General features: G+C 40.2%; 1 protein-coding gene across 1 annotated transcript; it reads right to left on the reverse strand.

The window, feature by feature from the left end:
• Window positions 1-2646: 2646 nt before the first annotated feature.
• On the reverse strand, window positions 2647-18070 carry cnpy4 (canopy FGF signaling regulator 4). Its single transcript, XM_062067027.1, has 6 exons — window positions 17907-18070; window positions 17640-17766; window positions 3497-3593; window positions 3278-3400; window positions 3097-3214; window positions 2647-3029 (listed from the first exon to the last, which is right to left on the reverse strand). The coding sequence occupies exons 1-6, from the start codon at window positions 18040-18042 to the stop codon at window positions 2935-2937; spliced, it is 696 nt and encodes a 231-aa protein (XP_061923011.1). The 5' UTR covers window positions 18043-18070; the 3' UTR covers window positions 2647-2934.
• Between the last annotated feature and the right edge of the window lie 4430 nt (window positions 18071-22500).

Raw genomic sequence — 22500 nt, forward strand, 5'->3', positions numbered from 1 at the left:
ACAAACATTTCTGCCGAAATACAACAATAAAGATAAAAAAGTTAACTGTTCTACACTTTGTTTGGTATAAATAAAAGTTAAAGCATGTTTATTATACACAATACGTCTCTTCTTGTTTGCTCCACTTATGCGCCAATTATCCCTGAGTGGAATTGCGAGCTAATTGGCGCGCAGGATGGTTGTCAGATGTGAAGCAAAGCTGATGCAGATGGAAATGCAAGGTGGAAGGTTGGATGGGAAGACTTGATTGGCGAGGAGGGAAAGTTTCCCAGAGAAAGCCATAAAACTGATGGATGGCTCCCCTGGAGGAATGTTTCCCCAGGTGTGCTTCACGCATGTCTGCCAGTTGCAGGGCGCTCCACACATGCTTTGCTTGGACGCCGGACAAGTGCAATGAAGCAAATGAAGCAAATTGGGGGGCGGGATTGTCGTCAAAGTGCACTTTTGGCTACGCAAACAATCACAATTCTAGAGGGTTTTTTTTTTGCGTGCAGGGAAGGAAGTGAAGGTCAATCCATGCAAGCCCTTCAAGCTTTGTTGGACGCAAGGAACGCCTTGCACGTGCCAAACTATATTTGTCATCTTTAACCAAAAAATATATATTTATTTCCTCTTTTGAGAGATGAAAGGACACCTGCTTGTTTGGAGTTTGCACTTATTTGAGTCAAACACAAAAGTGTAAATTATAAAAACAATTTAGCTTTGTGGTTGAGGTTACAAATATGTGACATCATAGGGGAATTTGTATTATTAAAAGGCCAATCGAAAAAAAATGAAAATTAATTTTGCACTTTGGTGCTGTAAAGTCGTTCTTTTACTTACAGCTTATTTCAAAAACAATGCATGAGAAAATATGTCATTAACTGAAATAAAATGCAAGACGCATGCATCCCATTGTTTAATTATCACAACACATGCAATGCTTCAGTTAACAAACCTAATGTTTTAAAATAAATCATAAATAATACAAACTATTGACTGATGATGAACCTTACAAATATTCCAAAGCTCCAGTACCTGCAAGTATGGCTTATAGTTCGGCCTTGTGGCGCCCTCTTGTGGCTGCTTTTGGCACTGCCTAGAGAAATAAAATAAAAAAATGCAGTTATTTCAATTCATCAAAGTTGTACTTCTATACCAGACCTGGGCATTCTGCGGCCCGCGGGCCACATCCGGCCCTTTGTGCGTCCCTGTCCGGCCCGCGTGAGGCCAATTATAAATTACAAAATAAATTTTAAAAAGTATCTATATCGAGTGTGCAATACAACGGTGCTGCTTTTGTTTTGAAAATCGTTATTTGTATTACTTCCGTGTGGACGTATGCGTGCGCGTGATTGTGAGTGAATGTGAACAGCTGCAATCATTAATTACAAAATAAAGTTGAAAAAACATCTATGTCGTGCGCGCAATACAACTGTGCTGCTTTTATTTTGAAAATTATTATTTATGGGCGTGTGTCCGTGTGTAACCTGCGAGTGAAGGTGCACATGCAGCAACAAGTGATGCACGGTTTACACCCGAGACGCTAAAAAGAGAAAAGTTGATGAAGAATGGCGTGTTTCCAACAAGACATGGACTGCCAAGCAACGTTCCCTCTAAGGTGCGTGCCTGCGCAATTGCGTACTGCTCAAGCGTCTGCTGCGCGCAGCAAATATATGCCGCACACCAAATCAAATCCCATCTGAATTCTAAACAAAATAAACATATTTATTCTATGTAATTTTGCAATGCAACTTTGAGTGACAGTGACAACAAGCGGCCCTAACGGTGTTCGTCAACACCGTTCAATTGAACACCGTTCAATTATTGTAACGTCTATCGAGATGCTTCGAGGCCAGGAATTATATCGATCACTTTATTGAGCAAAACTGTTTATATTCTGCCATAACCACACCAAAAACATAAGTAAAACACTTCTATCTCGAAAAACTAGTCATTTTCTGCCGTACAAACCAGGCCAAAACCAACTTGTCACCAACACGCATAGCACTAAACCACTGGTGCGTTTATGGCCACACAAAAAGTCGGACAACTCAAACACCACACAAAGTTACACTAATAATAATAATAATAATACCTGGGATTTATATAGCGCTTTTCTAAGTACCCAAAGTCGCTTTACATGTTAAAAACCAATCATTCATTCACACCTGGTGGTGGTAAGCTACTTTCGTAGCCACAGCTGCCCTGGGGTAGTCTGACGGAACACTATGACTCCTCAGTCATACGTGTGCTTATTTTACTGTCATTTATTATTAATGTTAATTTATTTATATTAGTCATGGACTGCTGTTACACACACTATGTTGAAGTATTACTATTATTATTAATTATTATTATTATTATTTATCTTACGGTATATATCAAAAATAATATTGAGCAAAATTTTATTGAAATATTGTCGATGTGGCCCTCCAGCAGTGCTCGGGTTGCTCATGCGGCCCCCGGTAAAAATTAATTGCCCACCCCTGTTCTATACTGTTCTTTATGCATTTACTTTGTATTTACAATTTTTTAAAAACATATTTTAAAGTAATCTGCTAAATAATGTATAAATAAAATACACTAATATTAATATGGTACCTTCTAAAGTATAGCTCACCCGAATGATTGCGGTTATTGTTCTGGGTAGGTTTTGGAGTGGGAAAAGTGAGAAAAAGTCTTTATTTAAAATGTCAAAACTGTACATATTGCATTTCTGGGTACATATTTTATACATGTGTGAAAAAGCTGCACCACTTCACTTTTTAGACAGTAAATCTCGGTATTAACGCGTAAAAAAAAAAACCCAGCAGAAATAGCTGAGCGAAGACATCATCCTCCCAAGCGCTAATCAAGCGTGACCGCCGGCTCGGCCAGGAGGCCTCAGGGGGCGGAGCCTGTCGGAAAGACATGTCCAGATGTGATTGCAACACCGCTCTGCTGTTGTGCGGGTCAAAGTTCGCCACTGTCGTGCGTCTTGGCGCTCGCCACCTCCTCCGTGCCTCCTTTGGTCCCCGGGTCTCCCTTCCACACCTCCGTGAGACATTCTTCACCAGAGAAGACAAACAATGAGCGGCGGCGAACACCACCGGACCGTTTGAGCCGTGTCCCAACCTTTTTCGGACGCTCCCAGGACGTGACTCCCACACAGGAAGTCTTCTAGCTTGTGGTCCTGATGGTGGAAGTACCAGTCCTCCACCACCTCCTCGTACTGCTCCAACATGGTTTCACACTGCAACGCACACAGATTCACTAAACATTAACCCGTTCTGTGCTTCTACTTCTAAACGTCTACCTGCTTTTTCATATCAGTCACTTCCGCGGAGGGCTCGTCCCACATCTCGTAAGGCAGACCCAGATCCACTTTGACCCCCTTGTGGACCAGGTTCTTCAGCGTGTCCATGGTCTGGCTTGAGCCCTGGCGGCATATGATCCAGCAGCATCACGTCCAGTTACACCACATTAACACGCACCTGAGCAGGGTTCATGGCGCAGGGAGAGAGGGTCAGGTGACCTTGGCGTAGCGTAGGCTGCCTGGCCGCTCTGCGTGGACACTGTACTGCAGGATGCCCTCGCATATGTTGTCTATGGCCTCCATTAGGCGTGTTTCCCTGAAAGCAGAGTGGAAGAAGGTCTATGTGCATGTCACTTGACATTTGTGGCATCCCTATGGGTTGTAAAAGGGTTATACTTGTGTAGCGCTTTTCTACCTTCAAGGTACTCAAAGCGCTTAGACACTAGTTCCACATTCACCCATTCACTTGCTGAAGTATTCTGTCTAAAGTTCAAATCAACCCAACTTTTTTCCCACACATACATACATACATACATATATATATATATATATATATATATATATATATATATATATATATATATATATATATATATATATATATATATATATATATATATATATATATATATATATATATATATATATATATATATATATATATATATATATATATATATATACACACACATATATATATATATATACACACATATATATATATATATATATATATATATATATATATATATATATATATATACACATATACATATACACATATATATATATATATATATATATATATATATATATATATATATATATATATACATATACATATACACACATATATATATATATATATATATATATATATATATATATATATATATATATATATATATATATATATATATATATATATATATATATATATATATATATATATATATATATATATATGTATGTGTGGGAAAAAATCATAAGACTATTTCATCTCTACAGGCCTGTTTCATGAGGGGTTTACCTCAATCCTCCTGAGGATAGTGCTCTACCGCGGTATCGAGCACTATTTTTTGGATAATCTAATTAAGACATATATATATCCAATTAAAGTACCTACTGTACTGTTCACTTGTTGAAGTACCCTTTAAAAAGCTGAAATCTACCTAAACGACCACTGAGTGGTTGCCAAAAAGTGATTAAATGTAATATTTTGATATTGACACATCTTATCTGTGCATGAATAACTAGATTACCCTAGGAAGTATGGCATTTATCATCATAAATTACAAACATACTAGAATACCTTTAGGAGTATTACATATATCAAAATAAAATACCTGCTGTACTGTTCACTTGTTGGAAGTACCCTTTAAAAAGCTGAAATCTACTTTAACAACCACTTTGTGGTTGCCAAAAAGTGATTAAACGTATTATTTTGATATTGCCACATCTTATGTGTGCATGAATGACTAGATTACCCAAAGAAGCATGGCATGTATCATGATAAATTACATACTGTACTGTTTACACATTGAAATACCCTCTCTAAAGTTCAAATCAACCCCAAATGGCAATGCAGTGGTTGCCAAAAAGTGATTCAATGCAATATTTTTGACATTGCCACATCTAATCTGTACATAATTTACGAGAATACCTTTAGGAGTATTACATATATCAACATAAAATACCTACTGTAATGTTCACTTACTGAAGTACCCTTTAAAAAGCCAAAATCTACCTAAACGACCACTTAGTGGTTGCCAAAAAGTGATTCAACGTAGGGCTGGGCGATATGGCCTTTTTTTAATATCTCAATATTTTTAGGCCATATCGCGATACACAATATATATCTTGATATTTTGCCTTAGCCTTGAATGAACACTTGATGCATATAGTCACAGCAGTATGATGATTCTATGTGTCTACATTAAAACATTCTTGTTCATACTGCATTAATATATGCTCATTTTAAACTTTCATGCAGAGAGGGAAATCACAACTAAGTCAATTTAACAAAAGTGTATTTATTAAACAGTGATTAAGCAGTGGCACAAACATTCATGTCATTTCAAAACAGAAAGTGCAAGATTGTCAGAGACATTTTAAAACAAGCTATTAGTGCACTTTTGTGCATGATGTCACTAAGATGACATATCAAAACAACACTAAATTAAAGTGCACTTTTTGTACAGAACGCCACTACAATAGTTTAAAACAAATAAAGTGCACTTTTGTGCATGATGTCACACAAGATATTTCAATAACTGTCAAATAAAAATGAGCTGCATAATAGGAAATCAAATAGTGTACGTCCTTCGCTATGTGGAAGGTTCCGGCGGACGTTATCTCATGTTGTTGTTTTTTTTCATACGGTGTTGATGTGGAAATGGTTGCCTCTGCATTTTGTTGGTGTGGCCCCGAACGGAGATGTTGACATGCGGAGTAAGCACTCTTCATTCTCTCGCAGGTGACTTTTCAAATGATGTTACATATTAGCAGTAATGCTACTTTTTGTAGCAACGCTTTTGCTCCACACTTGACAAAAGACGGTTGTCTGTTCGACATACTCCCACTTGACGCCAAACCACCGCCAGACGATGGACCCCGTGCTGTTTTTCTTGGGAATTAAGTCTTCCTTCATTTGTTACCAGATTCGCACCTTCTTTCTCTCGTATTACCACTCGCACCACAGCTAACTTTCCCCATGCTGCTCCCTCTCTGCTCCGCGAGGGCGTATACGTATGTGACGTATGTAAGAAGGTGCGCTTGTTTAATGGGGAAATCGTCGCTTTCTCGGTCCAAATCGCTCTCGCTGCTGGTGGCCATGATTGTAAACAATGTGCAGATGTGAGGAGCTCCACAACCGGTGACGTCACGCGGATAACGTCTGCTACTTCCGGTACAAGCAAGGCTTTTTTATCAGCAACCAAAAGTTACGAACTTTATCGTCGATGTTCTCTACTAAATCCTTTCAGCAAAAATATGGCAATATCGCGAAATGATCAAGTATGACACTTAGAATGGACCTGCTATCCCCGTTTAAATAAGAAAATCGCATTTCAGTAGGCCTTTAAGTCTCTGTGAGAAGGAGAGACAAGAAAGAGTGGGAAGAGCCTGTAGTGTAATGCCTGCAGCTAAAAGCAACTGAGAATGTATACTCGAATATCACGATATAGTCATTTTCTATATCGCACAGAGACAAACCCGCGATATATCGAGTATATTTATATATCACCCAGCCCTAATTCAACGTATTTTTTTTTATATTGACACATCTTATCCATGCATGAATGACTAGATTACCCTAAGAAGTATGACATATATCATGATAAATTACATACTGTACTGTTTACACATTGAAGTACCCTCTATAAAGTTGCAATCAACCCTAAATGGCAATGCAGTGGGTGCCAAAAAGTGATTCAATGCAATACTTTGATATTGCCACATCTCATCGGTGCATAATTTACTAGAATACCTTTAGGAGTATTACATATATAAAAATTAAGTACCTATTGTACTATTCACTTGTTGAAGAACCTTATAAAAAGCTGAAATCTACCTAAACAACCACTTAGTGGTTGCCAAAAAGTGATTAAATGTAATATTTTGATATTGACACATCTTATCTATGCATGAATCACTAGATTACCCTATGAAGTATGGCATTTATCATGATAAATTACAGACTGTACAGTTTACACATTGACTTACCCTCTATAAAGTTGCAATCAACCCTAGATGACAATGCAGTGAGTGCCAAAAAGTGATTCAATGCAATATTTTGATATTGCCACATCTCATCTGTGCATGATTTACTAGAATACCTTTAGGAGTATTACATATATCAAAATAAAGTACCTACTGTAGTGTTCACTTGTTGAAGTACCCTTTAAAAAGCTGTAATCTACCTTAACGACCACTTAGTGGTTGCCAAAAAGTGATTCAACGTAATATTTTGATATTGACACATCTTATCTGTGCATGAATGACTAGATTACCATAAGAAGTATGGCATATATCATGATAAATTACAGACTGTACAGTTTACACATTGACTTACCCTCTATAAAGTTCAAATCAACCCTAAATGGCAATGCAGTGGGTTCCAAAAAGTGATTCAATGCAATATTTTGATATTGCCACATCTCATCTGTGCATAATTTACTAGAATACCTTTAGGAGTATTCCATATATCAACATAAAGTCCCTACTGTACTGTTCACTTGTTGAAGTACCCTTTAAAAAGCTGAAATCTTACCTAAACGACCACTTAGTGGCTGCTAAAAAGTGATTCACCGTAATATTTTGATATTGCCACATCTCATCTGTGCATAATTTACTAGAATACCTTTAGGAGTATTACATTCATCAAAAAAAAGTACCTACTGTACTGTTCACTTGTTGAAGTACCCTTTAAAAAGTTGAAATTTACCTAAACGACCACTTAGTGGTTGACAAAAAGTGATTCAATGTAATATTTTGATATTACCACATCTTATCTGTGCATTTATGACTAGATTACCCTAAGAAGCATGGCATGTATCATGATTAATTACATACTGTACTGTTTACACATTGAAGTACCCTCTATAAAGTTGAAATCAACCCCTAAATGACAACACAGTGGTTGCAAAAAAGTGATTCAGAGTAATATTTTAATATTGATACAGCTTTAGTGTGCATGAATGATTAGAATACTGTGAGGGGTATTACATATATCATGATAAAGTACATACTGTACTGTTTACATGTTGAGGTACCCTCTATAAAGTGGTCAAAGAGCCTTGGTGCCCAATAAGCCTATCCCATCGGGCTTGAATGACTTCAGAACGGTTGCCCTGACGTCTCATGTCATGAAGGTCCTCGAGAGACTTGTGCTGGATCAGCTGATACCCCTGTTGGCTCCTACCCTGGATCCTCTACAGTTTGCATATCAGCCCCATGTAGGATTGATTGATTGATTGAAACTTATATTAGTAGATTGCACAGTGCAGTACATATTCCGTACAATTGACCACTAAATGGTAACACCCGAATAAGTTTTTCAACTTGCTTAAGTCGGGGTCCACTTAAATTGATTCAGTGGATGATGCTGTTATCTACCTGCTGCATCGTGCTCACTCTCACCTGGATCAATCATCAATCAATCAATGTTTATTTATATAGCCCTCAATCACAAGTGTCTCAAAGGGCTGTACAAGCCACAACGACATCCTCGGTACAGAGCCCACATACGGGCAAGGAAAACTCACCCCAGTGGGACGTCAATGTGAATGACTATGAGAAACCTTGGAGAGGACTAAGGCTGAAACGACGCGTCGACGCAGTCGATGTCATCGGTTACGTAAATACGTCGACGCCGTTTTTGTGCGTCGACACGTCGCATATTTACGTCACACTACCGTCATGGCGAAGCGCAAAGCAGACGATCAAAGCAGACGATGCGAGCGAGGGGGAAAAATCACGCCAAAAGTCGTCAAAAGTGTGGAAGTATTTCAATACACAGCCTAATAATGTTGTTGTATGCACACTGTGTCGAGCGGAAATGGCCTATCATAGCAGCACAACGGCTATGAACGAACATTTGAAAAGAAAACCATCAACCATCAACTAGTCAATCGTCCGCGTGAGCATACGTTGTCATCATTAAGGCTGAAACGACGCGTCGACGTAGTCGACGTCATCGGTTACGTAAATACGTCGACGCCGTTTTTGTGCGTCGACGCGTCGCATATTTACGTCACACTACCGTCATGGCGAAGCGCAAAGCAGACGATCAAAGCAGACGATGCGAGCGGTGCGAGCGAGGGGGAAAAATCACGCCAAAAGTCGTCAAAAGTGTGGAAGTATTTCAATACACAGCCTAATAATGTTGTTGTATGCACACTGTGTCGAGCGGAAATGGCCTATCATAGCAGCACAACGGCTATGAACGAACATTTGAAAAGAAAACCATCAACCATAAACTAGTCAATCGTCCGCGTGAGCATACGTTGTCATCATTAAACAAAAACATGAATGTGTCATTTGTATCTGCTAGGGGTGTAACGGTACGTGTTTTGTATTGAACCGTTTCGGTACGGGGCTTTCGGTTCGGTACGGGGGTGTACCGAACGAGTTTCTAAGCTAAAGCTAACTTTAGCTGCTAAAGTCTTAACAAGCTGCTTCGCTCCTTCTGCCTGTCTCAGCACGCAGCATTGTCCCACCCACACAACCATCTGATTGGTACACACGAAGCATTATCAGCCAATCAGCAGTGCGTATTCAGAGCGTTACCAGCCAATCAGCAGTGTGTATTCAGAGCGCATGTAGTCAGTGCTTCAGCGTCGAGCAGATAGGTGTTTAGCAGGTGAGCATCAGGCAGCGGACTCTCCCCAAATGATAATAAACACCTCCCAGTCAACTACTAGTAACATCACTATGAGCCCGTTGACCTTCTAGAAACTTAAACTGCAGCTCAGCTCACTCGCAGTCCTGGCTTGAGGTGAAGGCTAATTACCTCTCAGTTCCAGCCACATCGACCCCTTCTGAGCGCCTATTTTCAGCTGCTGGGAATATTGTAAACAAGAAAAGAACCAGAGCATGTAGACATGCTAACCTTTCTTCATTACAACTGTTAGTCACTCACTGGAATGAGTAGAATTGGTTATTGTGAACTGTGTTGGACTGGATGTTTATTTTGCACATTTTAAAAGCAATACTTAATGCTTACAGTGCTCCAGAATATTTAGATTGGCACTTTTTTGTATTGGACGTTTATCTTTATTTTTGCACATTTCAGCAAATAAGCAATACTTTCACTTTTGTTGAAATGTTTACACTGTTGTTACAGAATATTTCGTTTTACACTTTTTTGTATTGGATGTAGGGATGATGTTTGATAAGAAATTATCGAGTTCGAGTCTATTATCGAATCCTCTTATCGAACCGATTCCTTATCGATTCTCTTATCGAGTCCAGATAGGTTGTTGTATATGGAAAAAAACACACAATATTTGGTTTAACAAAAGCTCACTTTTATTATATAAGAAAACAATTTAATCTAATAAATAAATAAATATTGACTGTTACCCCCCTAAAAAAATAAAAAAATAAACATTGACTGTTGTTACCCAAAGTATATTAAGTGGGATTTTTCAGAAAAAGAAATATATACAGTAACACAAAAACAACCTGTCTCTGTGATCACTATAGGTGTATAAATAATAATGTAGTGTTAAATAAAATCAGTCCCTTGGGCAAAAAACTGGAAATAATACAGCTCTCCAAAAAGTGCAATTCTGCTGCTATTTGACATAACTGTTTATGATGCTTTGACATTTTTGCACTGTAAAGAAAGAAAGAAAATTCTATGAAGAGAAAAGTTGTTTGCAAATGTGGTTACAATGCTAAAAAATGAAAAGTTAAAGCTAAAAAAAGAAATACTTTATTGAGTTAACATTATTTCTTTATAGGGGGAAAGATGTTATGAGCTAGGGAATATAACAACTACACTACCCATCATGCAACGGGAGTGACGAGCATGCGCGGTAGCCCCGAAAAGTGTTGTTGCATGTCGTCACCCGTGAAAGTAAACGTCAAGAACTCAGCCAACACGCCTCGTCTGCATTATTTATAATTAGACAGACAACACATATACAGTGTGAAAAACAAAAGTTAAAAAAGGGAGATATGTTGTATATATATGTATGTGCTGCGGTTGCTTTAAGAACGTTGCGCCAGCTGCCGTAAAGGAGGTGCGTTGCTAGCCTGGTTGCTATGTTTCCGGTGGGTCGTAAAAGTGTTCTTCATGAGTTTGTACCCTGCTCAAATCTCTCAGTAAAGTTATTCATTGGATTATACCTTTTGTTTTGAACTTTATTACACCTTGGAGCGCTTTTTCCCGTCCATTGTTTTCCTGCTTTCGCTATCTGCGCCTAATGACTGAGCTACGTGACTGATTTATTGTGATGTCACACGGAGCATTTCTGGTCGGGACGGGATTCGAATAAAGAACCAACTCTTTTCTTTACTATAGTGGTCTCGATAACGGGTACCGGTTCTCAAAAAGGGATTCGAGTCCGAGGACTCGGTTATTTTCTTATCGAACAACCGGGAAAACCGGTTACGAGTATCATCCCTAATTGGATGTTTATCTTTATTTTTGCACATTTTAAGGCAAAATAAGCAATAATTTTACTTTTGAAATGCTTATACTATTGCAGAATATTAAGATTTGCACTGGATGTTGACTTTTATATTTGCACATTAAAAAGCAAATAAGCTACTTTTAATTTTGTTAAAGGTTAAAAGTTTTAAATGTTTACATTGTTACGGAATATTTAGTCATGTTGTTGTCAATGTTGACTGAGTGGCCATACTTCTTTTTTTTTGTAAATAAAAGCCACGCCTTTTGAAAAAACTGGCCTACATTTATTTTTTCATCTTCATTTTGAATAAAAAAAATAATCGGTAAAAGGAAAAATAATCTATAGATTAATCGTAAAAAAAAACTATAGATTAACCGATTAATCGAAAAAAATAATCTATAGATTAATCGATAGAAAAATAATCGTTAGCTGCAGCCTTAGAGAGGACCGCATATGTGGGTAACCCCCCCCCCCCCCCTCCCCTCTAGGGGAGACCGAAAGCAATGGATGTCGAGTGGTCTGACATAATATTGTGAAAGTCCAGTCCACAGTGGATCCAACACATCAGCGAAAGTCCAGTCCATAGTGGGCCAGTAGGAACCATCCCGAGCGGAGACGGGTCAGCAGCGTAGAGATGTCCCCAACCGATGCACAGGCTAGCGGTCCACCCCGGGTCCCGACTCTGGACAACCAGCACTTCATCCGTGGCCACCGGACCTGTGCAACTCCCCCTCCATAGGGAGAGGGAAGCAGAGGTGGGAAGGGCACTGTGAGGATCATGTTCTTTAATTTCTCCAGTGCCTTTAACACCATTCAGCCAATTCTGATGAGTGACAAGTTGCTCAGTTCATCCATTGTCTCCTGGATCACTGATTACTTGCCTGACAGGCCCCAGTTTGTGCGACTGGGGAGCTCCCTGTCAGATACTGTGGTCAGTGGTGTAGGTGCTCTACAGGGGACCATCCTGTCTCCTTTCCTGTTCACCCTGTACTCCTCAGACTTCCAGTATAGTTCCAGGTCCTGCCATCTGCAGAAATACTCTGATGACTCTGCTGTGGTCGTGTGTATCAGTGAGGGACAGGAATTGGAGTACAGCACACTGATTGCTGACTTTGTGTAGTGGTCTCAGGCGAACCATCTGCTCCTTAATGTGGACAAGACCAAGAAGCTGGTCATCTACTTCAAGAAGAGAATGACTCCTGTGGAGCCCATCAAGATACAGAGCCGGGAGGTGGCACTTGTGGGGCAGTACAAGTACCTTGGAGTCCACTTGAACAGCAGACTAGACTGGAAGGACAACAGCAAAGCTGTTTACAAGAAGGGCATGAGCAGACTCTTTTTCCTGAGCTAGCTTAGGTCCTTTAATGTGTGCAGCAAGCTGTTGGAGATATTTTATCAGTTTGTTGTAGCCAGTGCCCTGTACTTTGCAGTGGTTTGTTGGGGGAGCAGCACCAGCAAAAGGAACTTAAACCGGATCGACAAACTGATCCGGAAAGCCGGCCAAACTATTGGTACGCAGTTGGAGGCGTTTGTGTCAGTGAGGGACAGGAGGACACTGGACAAACTGCTGGCCATCATGGACAATCCTGCCCACCTACTCTACCAGACAATTGAGGGACAGCAAAGCTCATACTCCAACAGGCTCCTTCAGCTTCGTTCCCACAGTGTTCGATTCAAGAACTCCTTCATTCCGCACTCCATCCAGCTGTATAATCACTCGCCATACAGCAACAGATATCTGCCTTTTACCTGACTTGTGCAGCCCTTTGAGACACTTGTGATTTAGGGCTATATAAATAAACATTGATTGATTGATTGATTTGTCAAACTGTCTCTTAAATGTATTCATTTCTTCTGTTACTATTTGTATTAGCTTCTGTGTGTTCTCTCCTGAACAAAACGCAACTGTGTCTTCTGCAAATAATACTAACTTTAAGTCCTTTGTAACTTTACAGATATCGTTTGTATAAAGATTAAACAATTTTGGTCCCGGGGGTACGCCACAAGATATACCTAGCTCTGTTGATGTATGTTCACCTATCTTCACGTATTTGCTTTCTGTTAGTTAAGTGGCTTCTTACCCAGTTCAGGACTAACCCTCTAATTTCATACCGTTCTAGTTTGTTGATTAAGATATTATGATAAATTGTGTCAAATTATTTAGTTAGATCCATAAATACTCTTTACTCTATTGCATTGGTAATTTCCTCTGTAATTTTTAATTAATGCCACCGATGTTGAAATATTAGCTTGGAATCCATATTGGTTAACCGTGAGTGTTCCACTTTTATTTATGAATTTGTACAATCTGTTATTGAATAATTTTTCAACAATATTTAAAAATTGTGGAAGTAAAGATCTTTTGTTTTGTAAATTGGTGTTTGTCTCTGGTCTTATAAATCGGTACAACTTTTGCTATTTTCATTTCGTTTGGGAATTTGCGATAGATTGCTGATATACGTTAAAGGTACTGAATTTCCTCAATAACTTTTTTTTATGGTTTCCATATCAATCCCATGACAGTCAGTTGAGGTCTTAAATTTGTAATTGTTTACCATTATGATTATTTCCTGTTTTGTCACATTCTTAAGGAACATTGAGTTGGGAGTTCCGGTAGATGGTAAATGGTCTGTATTTATACAGCCCTTTACAATAACTGTAATGATACCCGGAACGATTTACAATATACATCACATTCACCCATTCACCCACTGATGGCGGAAGCTGCAAACTACGACCTATCAGGAGCAAGGGTGAAGCTGGAATCGAACCTGGAACCCTCCAGTTGCTGGCACGGCCACTCTACCGTCTGCGCTACTGTGTCATTCCAGTCCTCAACTGACTCATCATCTACATCTGGAATCGTTTGTTCCAGATTTGTTCCAATATTTACAAACCAGTTCTTAAAGCGTTCAACTACTTTGTTCATATTTACGTTTTTAACGTTTCCATCTGAGAAGTATTGAGGGTCATCTTTCTTAGCACCATTTTTAATTACGGTATACTATTTAGGATACCCCATGTTTCTCTCATGTTTTTGTGATTGTCAAATAATTGACTGTAACATTCTTTCCTACATGTGTGTAGTAGTCTAGTTAGCTTGTTCTTATAGTTTTTGTACTTAATATCTGCCTTTATAGATCTTTTGTTTTGTAAATGTTCTAAGTAATGTAGTTATTTTTTGTCGCAAGCATTTTCAATCTCTGTCGTCCATGATTGATTGTTATTTTACTTCCTACTTAATTGTTTCCATGGACAATGTTTGTCATACAGCATCAGGAAAGTAGTCGTTCATTTACGTCATTTTAACTATATTTACATTGTGCCAACTTTAGTATCTTAGATCATTTTTAAAGGCAATCATAACTTTCTCTTTGAAATGTCTTTTTGTCATCTTATTGGTATGTAACAATAGGTAAAACAAGTTGGGGTTTGCTCAATAGGGCCTTTTTGAGAGGCTGATTAAAACAAATTCAATTGATGCGTTTTGGTGTCTGCTGGAGTTTTTTTAATTACATTTTTTAAAATGTAGTTAATTTTTTCATTTAAAAAATAGATTACTATCATAAGGCTCCTACATAAATAACCGGCTGTGCATTTTCTTGCAATTGGCTCATTCCAGACGCATGAATGCGCTGCGGTGTTGCGACGGTCCATCAGCTCCCTGCAGAGCTCGCATCAGCGAGCTAAAAACAGTTTGTTGTCTAGATTGCGATTCTATATTGCAAAAAAGGTTCTACATAATATAGATGTGTGCTGCACGTTCAACAACATCGCACATAGGTTTGAGAGCACAATAACATGAATGTGCAGTAAATGAGTGTCTCCATGGTGACAGCAGGCCGTACACACAAAAACCCCATTTAAATAGGGCGGTCTGCACCACACATGCAGTCTTTGAAGATCACAAGCGATACGCCCACTAATAGTACAGGCTATTTTAATAGTTTGCACACACTGTTTAGCGTGTGGTGTTTGGATATTAGACTATGTCTACACTAAGCCGGATAACCCCTTAAACAAATAATTATTTAGCCTAAGCCGCGTTTCAGCTACACTAAATCACCGTTTAAGGTTCCCCTCCTCGGACAACTTTTTACACGGGTAAGTGCGCCGTGTATTTCTTGAATCCCCGGCTCTTAGCTTTGTGTGGACTCATTGATCGTTTACAAACTGAGTTCGGGGAGGAAGTGACGCCAGAAAGACCGCGCCCCACACAGGAGGTGACGCCAGAAAGACCGCGCCCCACACAGGAGGTGACATCAAAAAGAACGTGCCACAGCCAGCTTCATAATAAAGCGGTTTCGTAACTCGGAGCTAACCACTGGAAATATGGAGGCGAGTCATCCAGACATGCCCGTGTTTCTCCTTCCGTCTGTACAGATGCTTGTGGAAATCACACATGACTACCTTAAGAGAAAGCGATTGCAGCTATTTGGGATACAACACTTCTCAGATGACAAGAGAACTTTCGAATGTCCAGGTCAGCTGTGATTCTACTTACCGAAAAACTCTGTCCATTTGTCGAAGGAGAGACAACGAGAATGCGAGCTCAAGTGGATGTGATAAAAAAGGTAGCGTGTGCTTTGTATTTCCTGGCCATCGAGGGAAGACTACGGAAAACGGTGAATGCTTTTGCACTGGCAAAGCAGACTGTATCAGTTATTGTCCGCCATCTATGTCACAGACTCAACGTCTAGGTCCAGAGTATATAAAGTCACCAAAAACAAATGGACAATGAAGGTGAAGGCAAAAGAGTGAGGAGTGTCCTGACCAGATATCTAGATTGCTAGATTTATTGTTGTCATTGTTCTTTGTCACATTGTGTACTTTCGTGTCCAATAAAGATTTGATTAATTTATGATGGCTCAGGTGTGATTCACTACAATAGGGCCCCACAGCACACTGAATTCCAGTTAATTGAAATACCAAAACACTGGATATTGTTCAGATTAGTTACATTTAAGAACTTGCACACAAAGAATGCACATTTTCCACGCATGCGTACTAAGTCGCATTGCGCCGGCTGACGGAGGGAGGCAGGGGGTCTTAAACGACCATTGCGTGTGTGTGGACAAGCATAAGGTTAGGTGGGATTTACCCTGGATAACCTTATCCAGCTTCGTGTAGAAGGGGCCTTAGTAGATAATTCATTTAATTTAATTTCATTTTTATTTATATCCTTCATTGATGTGCATCTTTGATCGATAGACAATTATACCACAATTATTCAATTATACAGTTACACACCAATGCATGAGAAGGAGCAGGATGAAGAAAAATCTTATATTTTCCTGCCCCCTTCAACATACTACGTAGTCTTACTTAATGATATCATATAAACCAACAATTACATCCAAATATAACGAAAACAAACAAAAAAACACAACAAGTGCAAAACTTAATGAAGTACAAACCGAACAAAAAAACAAAAACAAAAAAAAAGTAATATACACCTCACGGGATGATACAAAACAAATACAAAACCAAGCAAAAAATAGTAAATATAAAGCAAAATGTAAACACTTATGGCTGTCCATATGATTTTATTGTTCTGTTTTTATTTTTTTTAATTGGAATATATTTGTACAATCTTTTATCTCATTATAAAGATAATTCCATAGTTTAACCGCCACCACTGATATACACATTTGTTTTAAAGTTGTCCTTGAATACTGATGTTGGAAATGACATTTTCTTCTATGCTCTTCATTCTCAGAAGTGATGACAAACATTTTTTGTAAATTTGCTGGTAATGTTTTACTTTTAGCCTTAAACATGACACATCATGTCTGTAACTTTACTAGCTCCTGTAATTTCAATAAACCCGAATTAATAAATAATATGTTAGTGTGTTCTAAGTAATCTACTTTATGAATAATCATTATAGCTCCTTTCTGTAGTTGATACAATGCCTTTATGTTACTCTTATATGTGTCCCCCCACACTTCCACACAGTAGCTGATATATGGCAATATAAGTGCACAATACAATATACGCATTGCCCTATGATCTAACACATATTTTACCTTATTTAATATAAAAATACTCTTAGACATCTTTTACCGTACATGTGCCGATCAGGCCCTACGTGTGTTATTATGGTGGTGTAGATGTGCATTCCATCATGATGTTTCTATTAATATGCACCTGGAGATAGGTTGATTGGCAACACTAAATTGGCCCTAAAGTGTGAATGTTGTCCTTATTTATTTACTTACGAGGTGTTGTACTTGATTCTTTTTCTCCGCCTGCCAGTGTCCAGGACTTCTCCCACCTCCAGCACCTCTTTGGAGCGGCCACTTCTCTGCAGGGCTTCTTGGAGCTCCACCGTCAGAAATTTGCACACTGACACAGACGGAGAAGTTATTCTAAATCGACTTTAATAGCAAACTCTCAACATAATTATGGTCACTCCAGCAGGCGGCGGCTACACCGCCACTTAGCGGCTGCTTAGCTAAACGTAAACAACACACCGCTCGTCTTACCTTCACATTTATTCGGCAGTCTGGCGTCTTCGTCGGCTTTCGCAAAAACGTAAAAACAAAACGCAGCCAAAATTATCTGCTTCATTGTCGCCGTAAACGCAAAGAAAGACAAACACTGGGAGACTACTTCTTTCATAGCCACATAGGCAGCCCCAGCCAGGAGTAAACTGCGCATGCGCGGTGGAGACGAGCGAGTCAATGCTTGGTGGTGTTGCTCAGTCAAAGCTAATCGATTAACGAAAACTCGAACTAACAGCTGTGGTTTTTTTGCGTGTTTTTTAGCTATGACCATAAGTTTTAATCATTACATTTATTTTGTAACAATGAAATTAAAACTATTACATAAAAACATTCGTAATATTTCAAAGGTACAATTACTGAACAATAGTTAATGTAATCATGAATAACAAAACCAGTATCTGTAACTTTACTATTATTATTACTACATCATCTTTTTTCTTTGATGGTATTGGAAAAGCGGTAGAAAAATGGATGGATGAATGGTATTGTTTTGACAATTTTCTCCATAATCCGTGAAGTTGTAATGGCTTTTTAATTGATTTTTTGTCATCATTTTTCAAACATTTAACTTGTTAATTAGTCCATAAGTGTGTTGTTATTGGAAATAAATGCAATACAAACAAATATGGTAATGGTATAGTTTATTTGAAGGAAGGAGTAGGAAGAAAATAACTGTGTTGAACATATGGGTCAGTGTCACGGCGCATGCGCAATCCTGCATGTCATCTGCTGCAAGCGCAGCCGGCTAGAAGCGCGTCGGGACACGCCCCTGCTCGCTCTTCCCGCATCGCGGCCACGCGCCTACACGGCTGCAGACAATCAGCGCACCTGGGTCTGATTAGGCAGATAAAGACCAGCGGACCCGAAGAAACAGTGCCGGAACGTAGTTCACTCTCCGTAGTAAGGATCCCGTCTCTGGCTTCCAGCCGCGTACTTGCTCTTTCTGTGCTCTACCTGTGCCTGTGTCTTATGTCCTCTGTGTTCCCCGCAGTGTTCCCTCTGTTTCCCGTGATCGAGCTGTGTGCCTCGACTTCCCACCGGATTCTGGACTGCCTCCCTCGATCCTCGACTCCCGCTTGGACACGGACCACGTCGCCTCTCCCCAGCCCCTGACCGCTCGCTTGCCCACGGACTGCCTTCTTGCCCACGGACTGCCTTCTTGCCTTGCTCCTCTGGTCTGGATCCATCCAACACGCACATACAACAACCCCTGGTAACATTTACATTGTTAATTCTACACATAGTCTTGCACCATTCACTTAGAGTAGCATACACACTCCAACACATCATCAGATTCAACAAACCAGTTAAAATGATTCCCGCTGTGGTGTCGTCTCCTTCCCCCGCCGTACGTAACAGTCACTTGACCACTTTTTAATAGTAAAACAAAAGGATAAATATGTGTAAAAATAAAGTTAATAAGTGTGTAGATAGATTTTACATTAACACGAATAAATAAATAAACAAATAGATGAATGAGTAATTGAACAGAACATTATTCAGCAAGATAAAGGTGTATATAGATAATGTGATAAATATTGTCCTAATGCGGGGGTCGGCAACCTGCGGCTCTAGAGCCGCATGCGGCTCTTTAGCACCGCCCTTGTGGCTCCCTGGAGCTTTTTCAAAAATGTATAAAAATGGAAAAAGATGGGGGGGAATTTTGTTTTGTTTTCATATGGCTTACGTAGGAGGACAAACATGACACAAACCTTCCTAATTGTTAGAAAACCCACTCTTTTACTGTTTGATCGATCGCGAGCTACGGGTCGATTGGGGAGGGTGTCGATTGGGGAGGGATTGGGGAGGGTGTCACTCGATCACGAGGCCTTTAAAAAAAAAAAAAACAAGTACACCTAAAAATATTATTTTAATAATATTTGCATGTCTCATGACGCATTATCTATATGTAATATTGGCTGCATTTTTGATAGTTGTTTGTGTGCCGTGTTGTTCCAGACCACAGCAAATGTTACCCAGCTTGCAAAGATTATAATAAATCCATTAGAAGAAGACAGCCTGCCATTTCCTTTAACTTGGACACACACATCTATAAATTTGGTAGTTCTAAGCCAGTAATTTCCAGGAGTTAGACTTAGACTTAGACTTAGACAAACTTTAATGATCCACAAGGGAAATCGTTCAACACAGTAGCTCAGTTACAATGATGGAAAGGACAATGCAGGTATAAATAGACTAATATAGCTATAAAAAATCTAACATATATACTAATATATACATAATATGTGTACAGAGTAATTTATATACAGATATATTATATCTATAACATATATACAATATAAACCAATGACCATGTACAATATTACAGTATATAAAGTCTATATGACAGCAGCAGCATAAAATAGAGAATAGGTCCAGCAGGAAATAGAAAATAGACATTATAAACAAAGAGAAGTAGCTAACACGTCAGGTGTCAGGTAATAGGCAGATGTCATCTATTGCTGTATGGTGAGTGATTATACAGCTGGATGGAGTGTGGAATGAAGGAGTTCTTGAATCGCACAGTGCGGGAAGGAAGTTGAAGGAGCCTGTTGGAGTATGAACTCCGCTGTCCCTTAATTGTCAGGTGGAGTGGATGGGCAGGATTGTTATGGTGAGTTATCTCACCCTCTGAGAATCCTTCATTTTACGGATGTTCTGCAAATAATAAATATTACATTTCAACATTTCTGTCAATGAAGATTTGCGTCAGCTTGCGACACACATTTTTTTCCAGCAAGGCGTGGTGCCAGGCGGTTGCAAACAAAACAAATACCTGTGCAAGCAGATACTCTCAAACTTGAACAACATAAAATCCAAATACCGCACCCGCCTCACAGATAAGAGCTAGCAGTCTTATAAACACTTACATCATGTGTTGCTTTCATTATAAGACTTATACAAGGATTTACATTTTTTGCGGCCCCTGACAGCTTTGTTTTTTGTATTTTTGGTCCAATATGGCTCTTTGAACATTTTGGGTAATTGATCCCTGTCCTAATGTAATGCCTACGAAGAAATCAAGAAAACAACCCGCAGGCCCTCCGAGAGGCGGGATGAAAGATGGGCCTAACATGACGGACCACACGGTAACGACGATGGCAACGGAAACGGATAACGAGAACATCAGAACTCCAGTTAATGAGGAGAAGATCCTCCGAAAGTGTGCTTGCGGATGGGAAAAGGTGACCACGTACAGGGGACTGCGAATCCACCAGGGGAAAGCAAAGTGTGGTCAGAGAGGCCAACAGCAACCTTGCACCGCGGCAGCGGGTGAGACAAGAGGGACCAGAAGCCAGGTAGAAAACCACAGTGCTAACGGACCCAATGTTGCTGAAAGCACAGATGGCACAGAGGAAGAAAGCCCCTCGGTGGAGGCTGAGCCCCCACGTGAGCACCAAGACCCAATCTCTACCATCTCACACAGAACAGAGCCACAAGCAGAGACCAAGAAACCAGCAAGAAGGAACAAGCTCAAATGGCCAAAGGCAAATGAAGCAGAGGCATGGCGTACTTTGGATACAGACCTGACCAAGATCCTGGAGGAAAGGTTGCATGGAGGTGCCGAAGCTAAGCTTAACCTGTTTGGGGACATCATATACCAGACCTGCAAAGACAGGTTTGGTGAAATTATCTCCAAGCAGAGGACTGCCCCAAGGGAAATGGGGAGGAGGGAAAAGGAGATCGCCGAGCTTGTGCGAAGACGCCGACAACTCCGCAAGAACTGGAGGAAGGCAACCCAGCCAGAGAGAGAAGGTCTGAAAGTCCTGTGGGAGGAGGTCAGGCAAAGGCTATCCAGGCTCCGCAGAGCTGAACGCATCCGCAAGCGTAGCAAACGGAAGCAGAAAGAGCGAGCCAGCTTCTTCAAGGATCCCTTCAAGCACGCCAGACAACTGCTGGAGGAGAAAAAGTCCGGGAAGCTCGAAACCACCAGGGAGCAAATGGAACAGCACGTCAAAAGGCAGTACAGTGATCCGCTAAGAAACGTCCCATTAGGAACACCAGGGTACGTGCCCCGGCCTGCGCCACCGACAGCTGAATTTAACATCATGCCCCCCAAGCTCAGCGAAGTTAGGCAAACCGTGAAGAAGGCAAGGTCCTCATCAGCACCAGGCCCCAATGGAGTTCCCTACAAGCTCTATAAGAACTGCCCCAAGGTACTTGAACTGCTCTGGTATCTAATGAGAACTGCCTGGAAAAAGCAACTCATTCCAGCGGAGTGGCAAAGGGCTGTAGCGGTATTCATCCCGAAGGAAGAAAACTCCAAAAATATCGGCCAATTCAGAAACATCGCCCTGCTGAACGTAGAAGGAAAAATCTTCTTCTCAGTGCTGGCCAGAAGGATGACCACCTACCTGCTAGAGAATTGCTACATCGACACCAACTGCCAGAAAGCAGGAGTTCCAGGTTTCCCAGGATGCGTAGAGCACTCTACGATGATCTGGGACCAGATCCAGAAGGCCAAGCGGGAGAAGACCGACCTGCATGTCATCTGGCTCGATCTCGCCAACGCGTACGGATCGGTCCCACACCAGCTGATCAACTACGCCTTGGAGTTCTTCCACATGCCACC

Source organism: Entelurus aequoreus, linkage group LG12, assembly GCF_033978785.1.
Source record: "Entelurus aequoreus isolate RoL-2023_Sb linkage group LG12, RoL_Eaeq_v1.1, whole genome shotgun sequence".
Taxonomy (NCBI): domain Eukaryota; kingdom Metazoa; phylum Chordata; class Actinopteri; order Syngnathiformes; family Syngnathidae; genus Entelurus; species Entelurus aequoreus.

Bases quoted from the DNA above. Each gene is read 5' to 3' on its own strand.
- cnpy4 (XM_062067027.1), bottom strand. From the start codon at position 18,042: ATGAAAGAAGTAGTCTCCCAGTGTTTGTCTTTCTTTGCGTTTACGGCG. The intron at 17,767-17,906 runs GTAAGACGAGCG...CGTCTGTGTCAG, and splicing joins ACTGCCGAATAAATGTGAAG to TGTGCAAATTTCTGACGGTG. The intron at 3,594-17,639 runs GTAAGTAAATAA...CTCTGCTTTCAG, and splicing joins AGAATCAAGTACAACACCTC to GGAAACACGCCTAATGGAGG.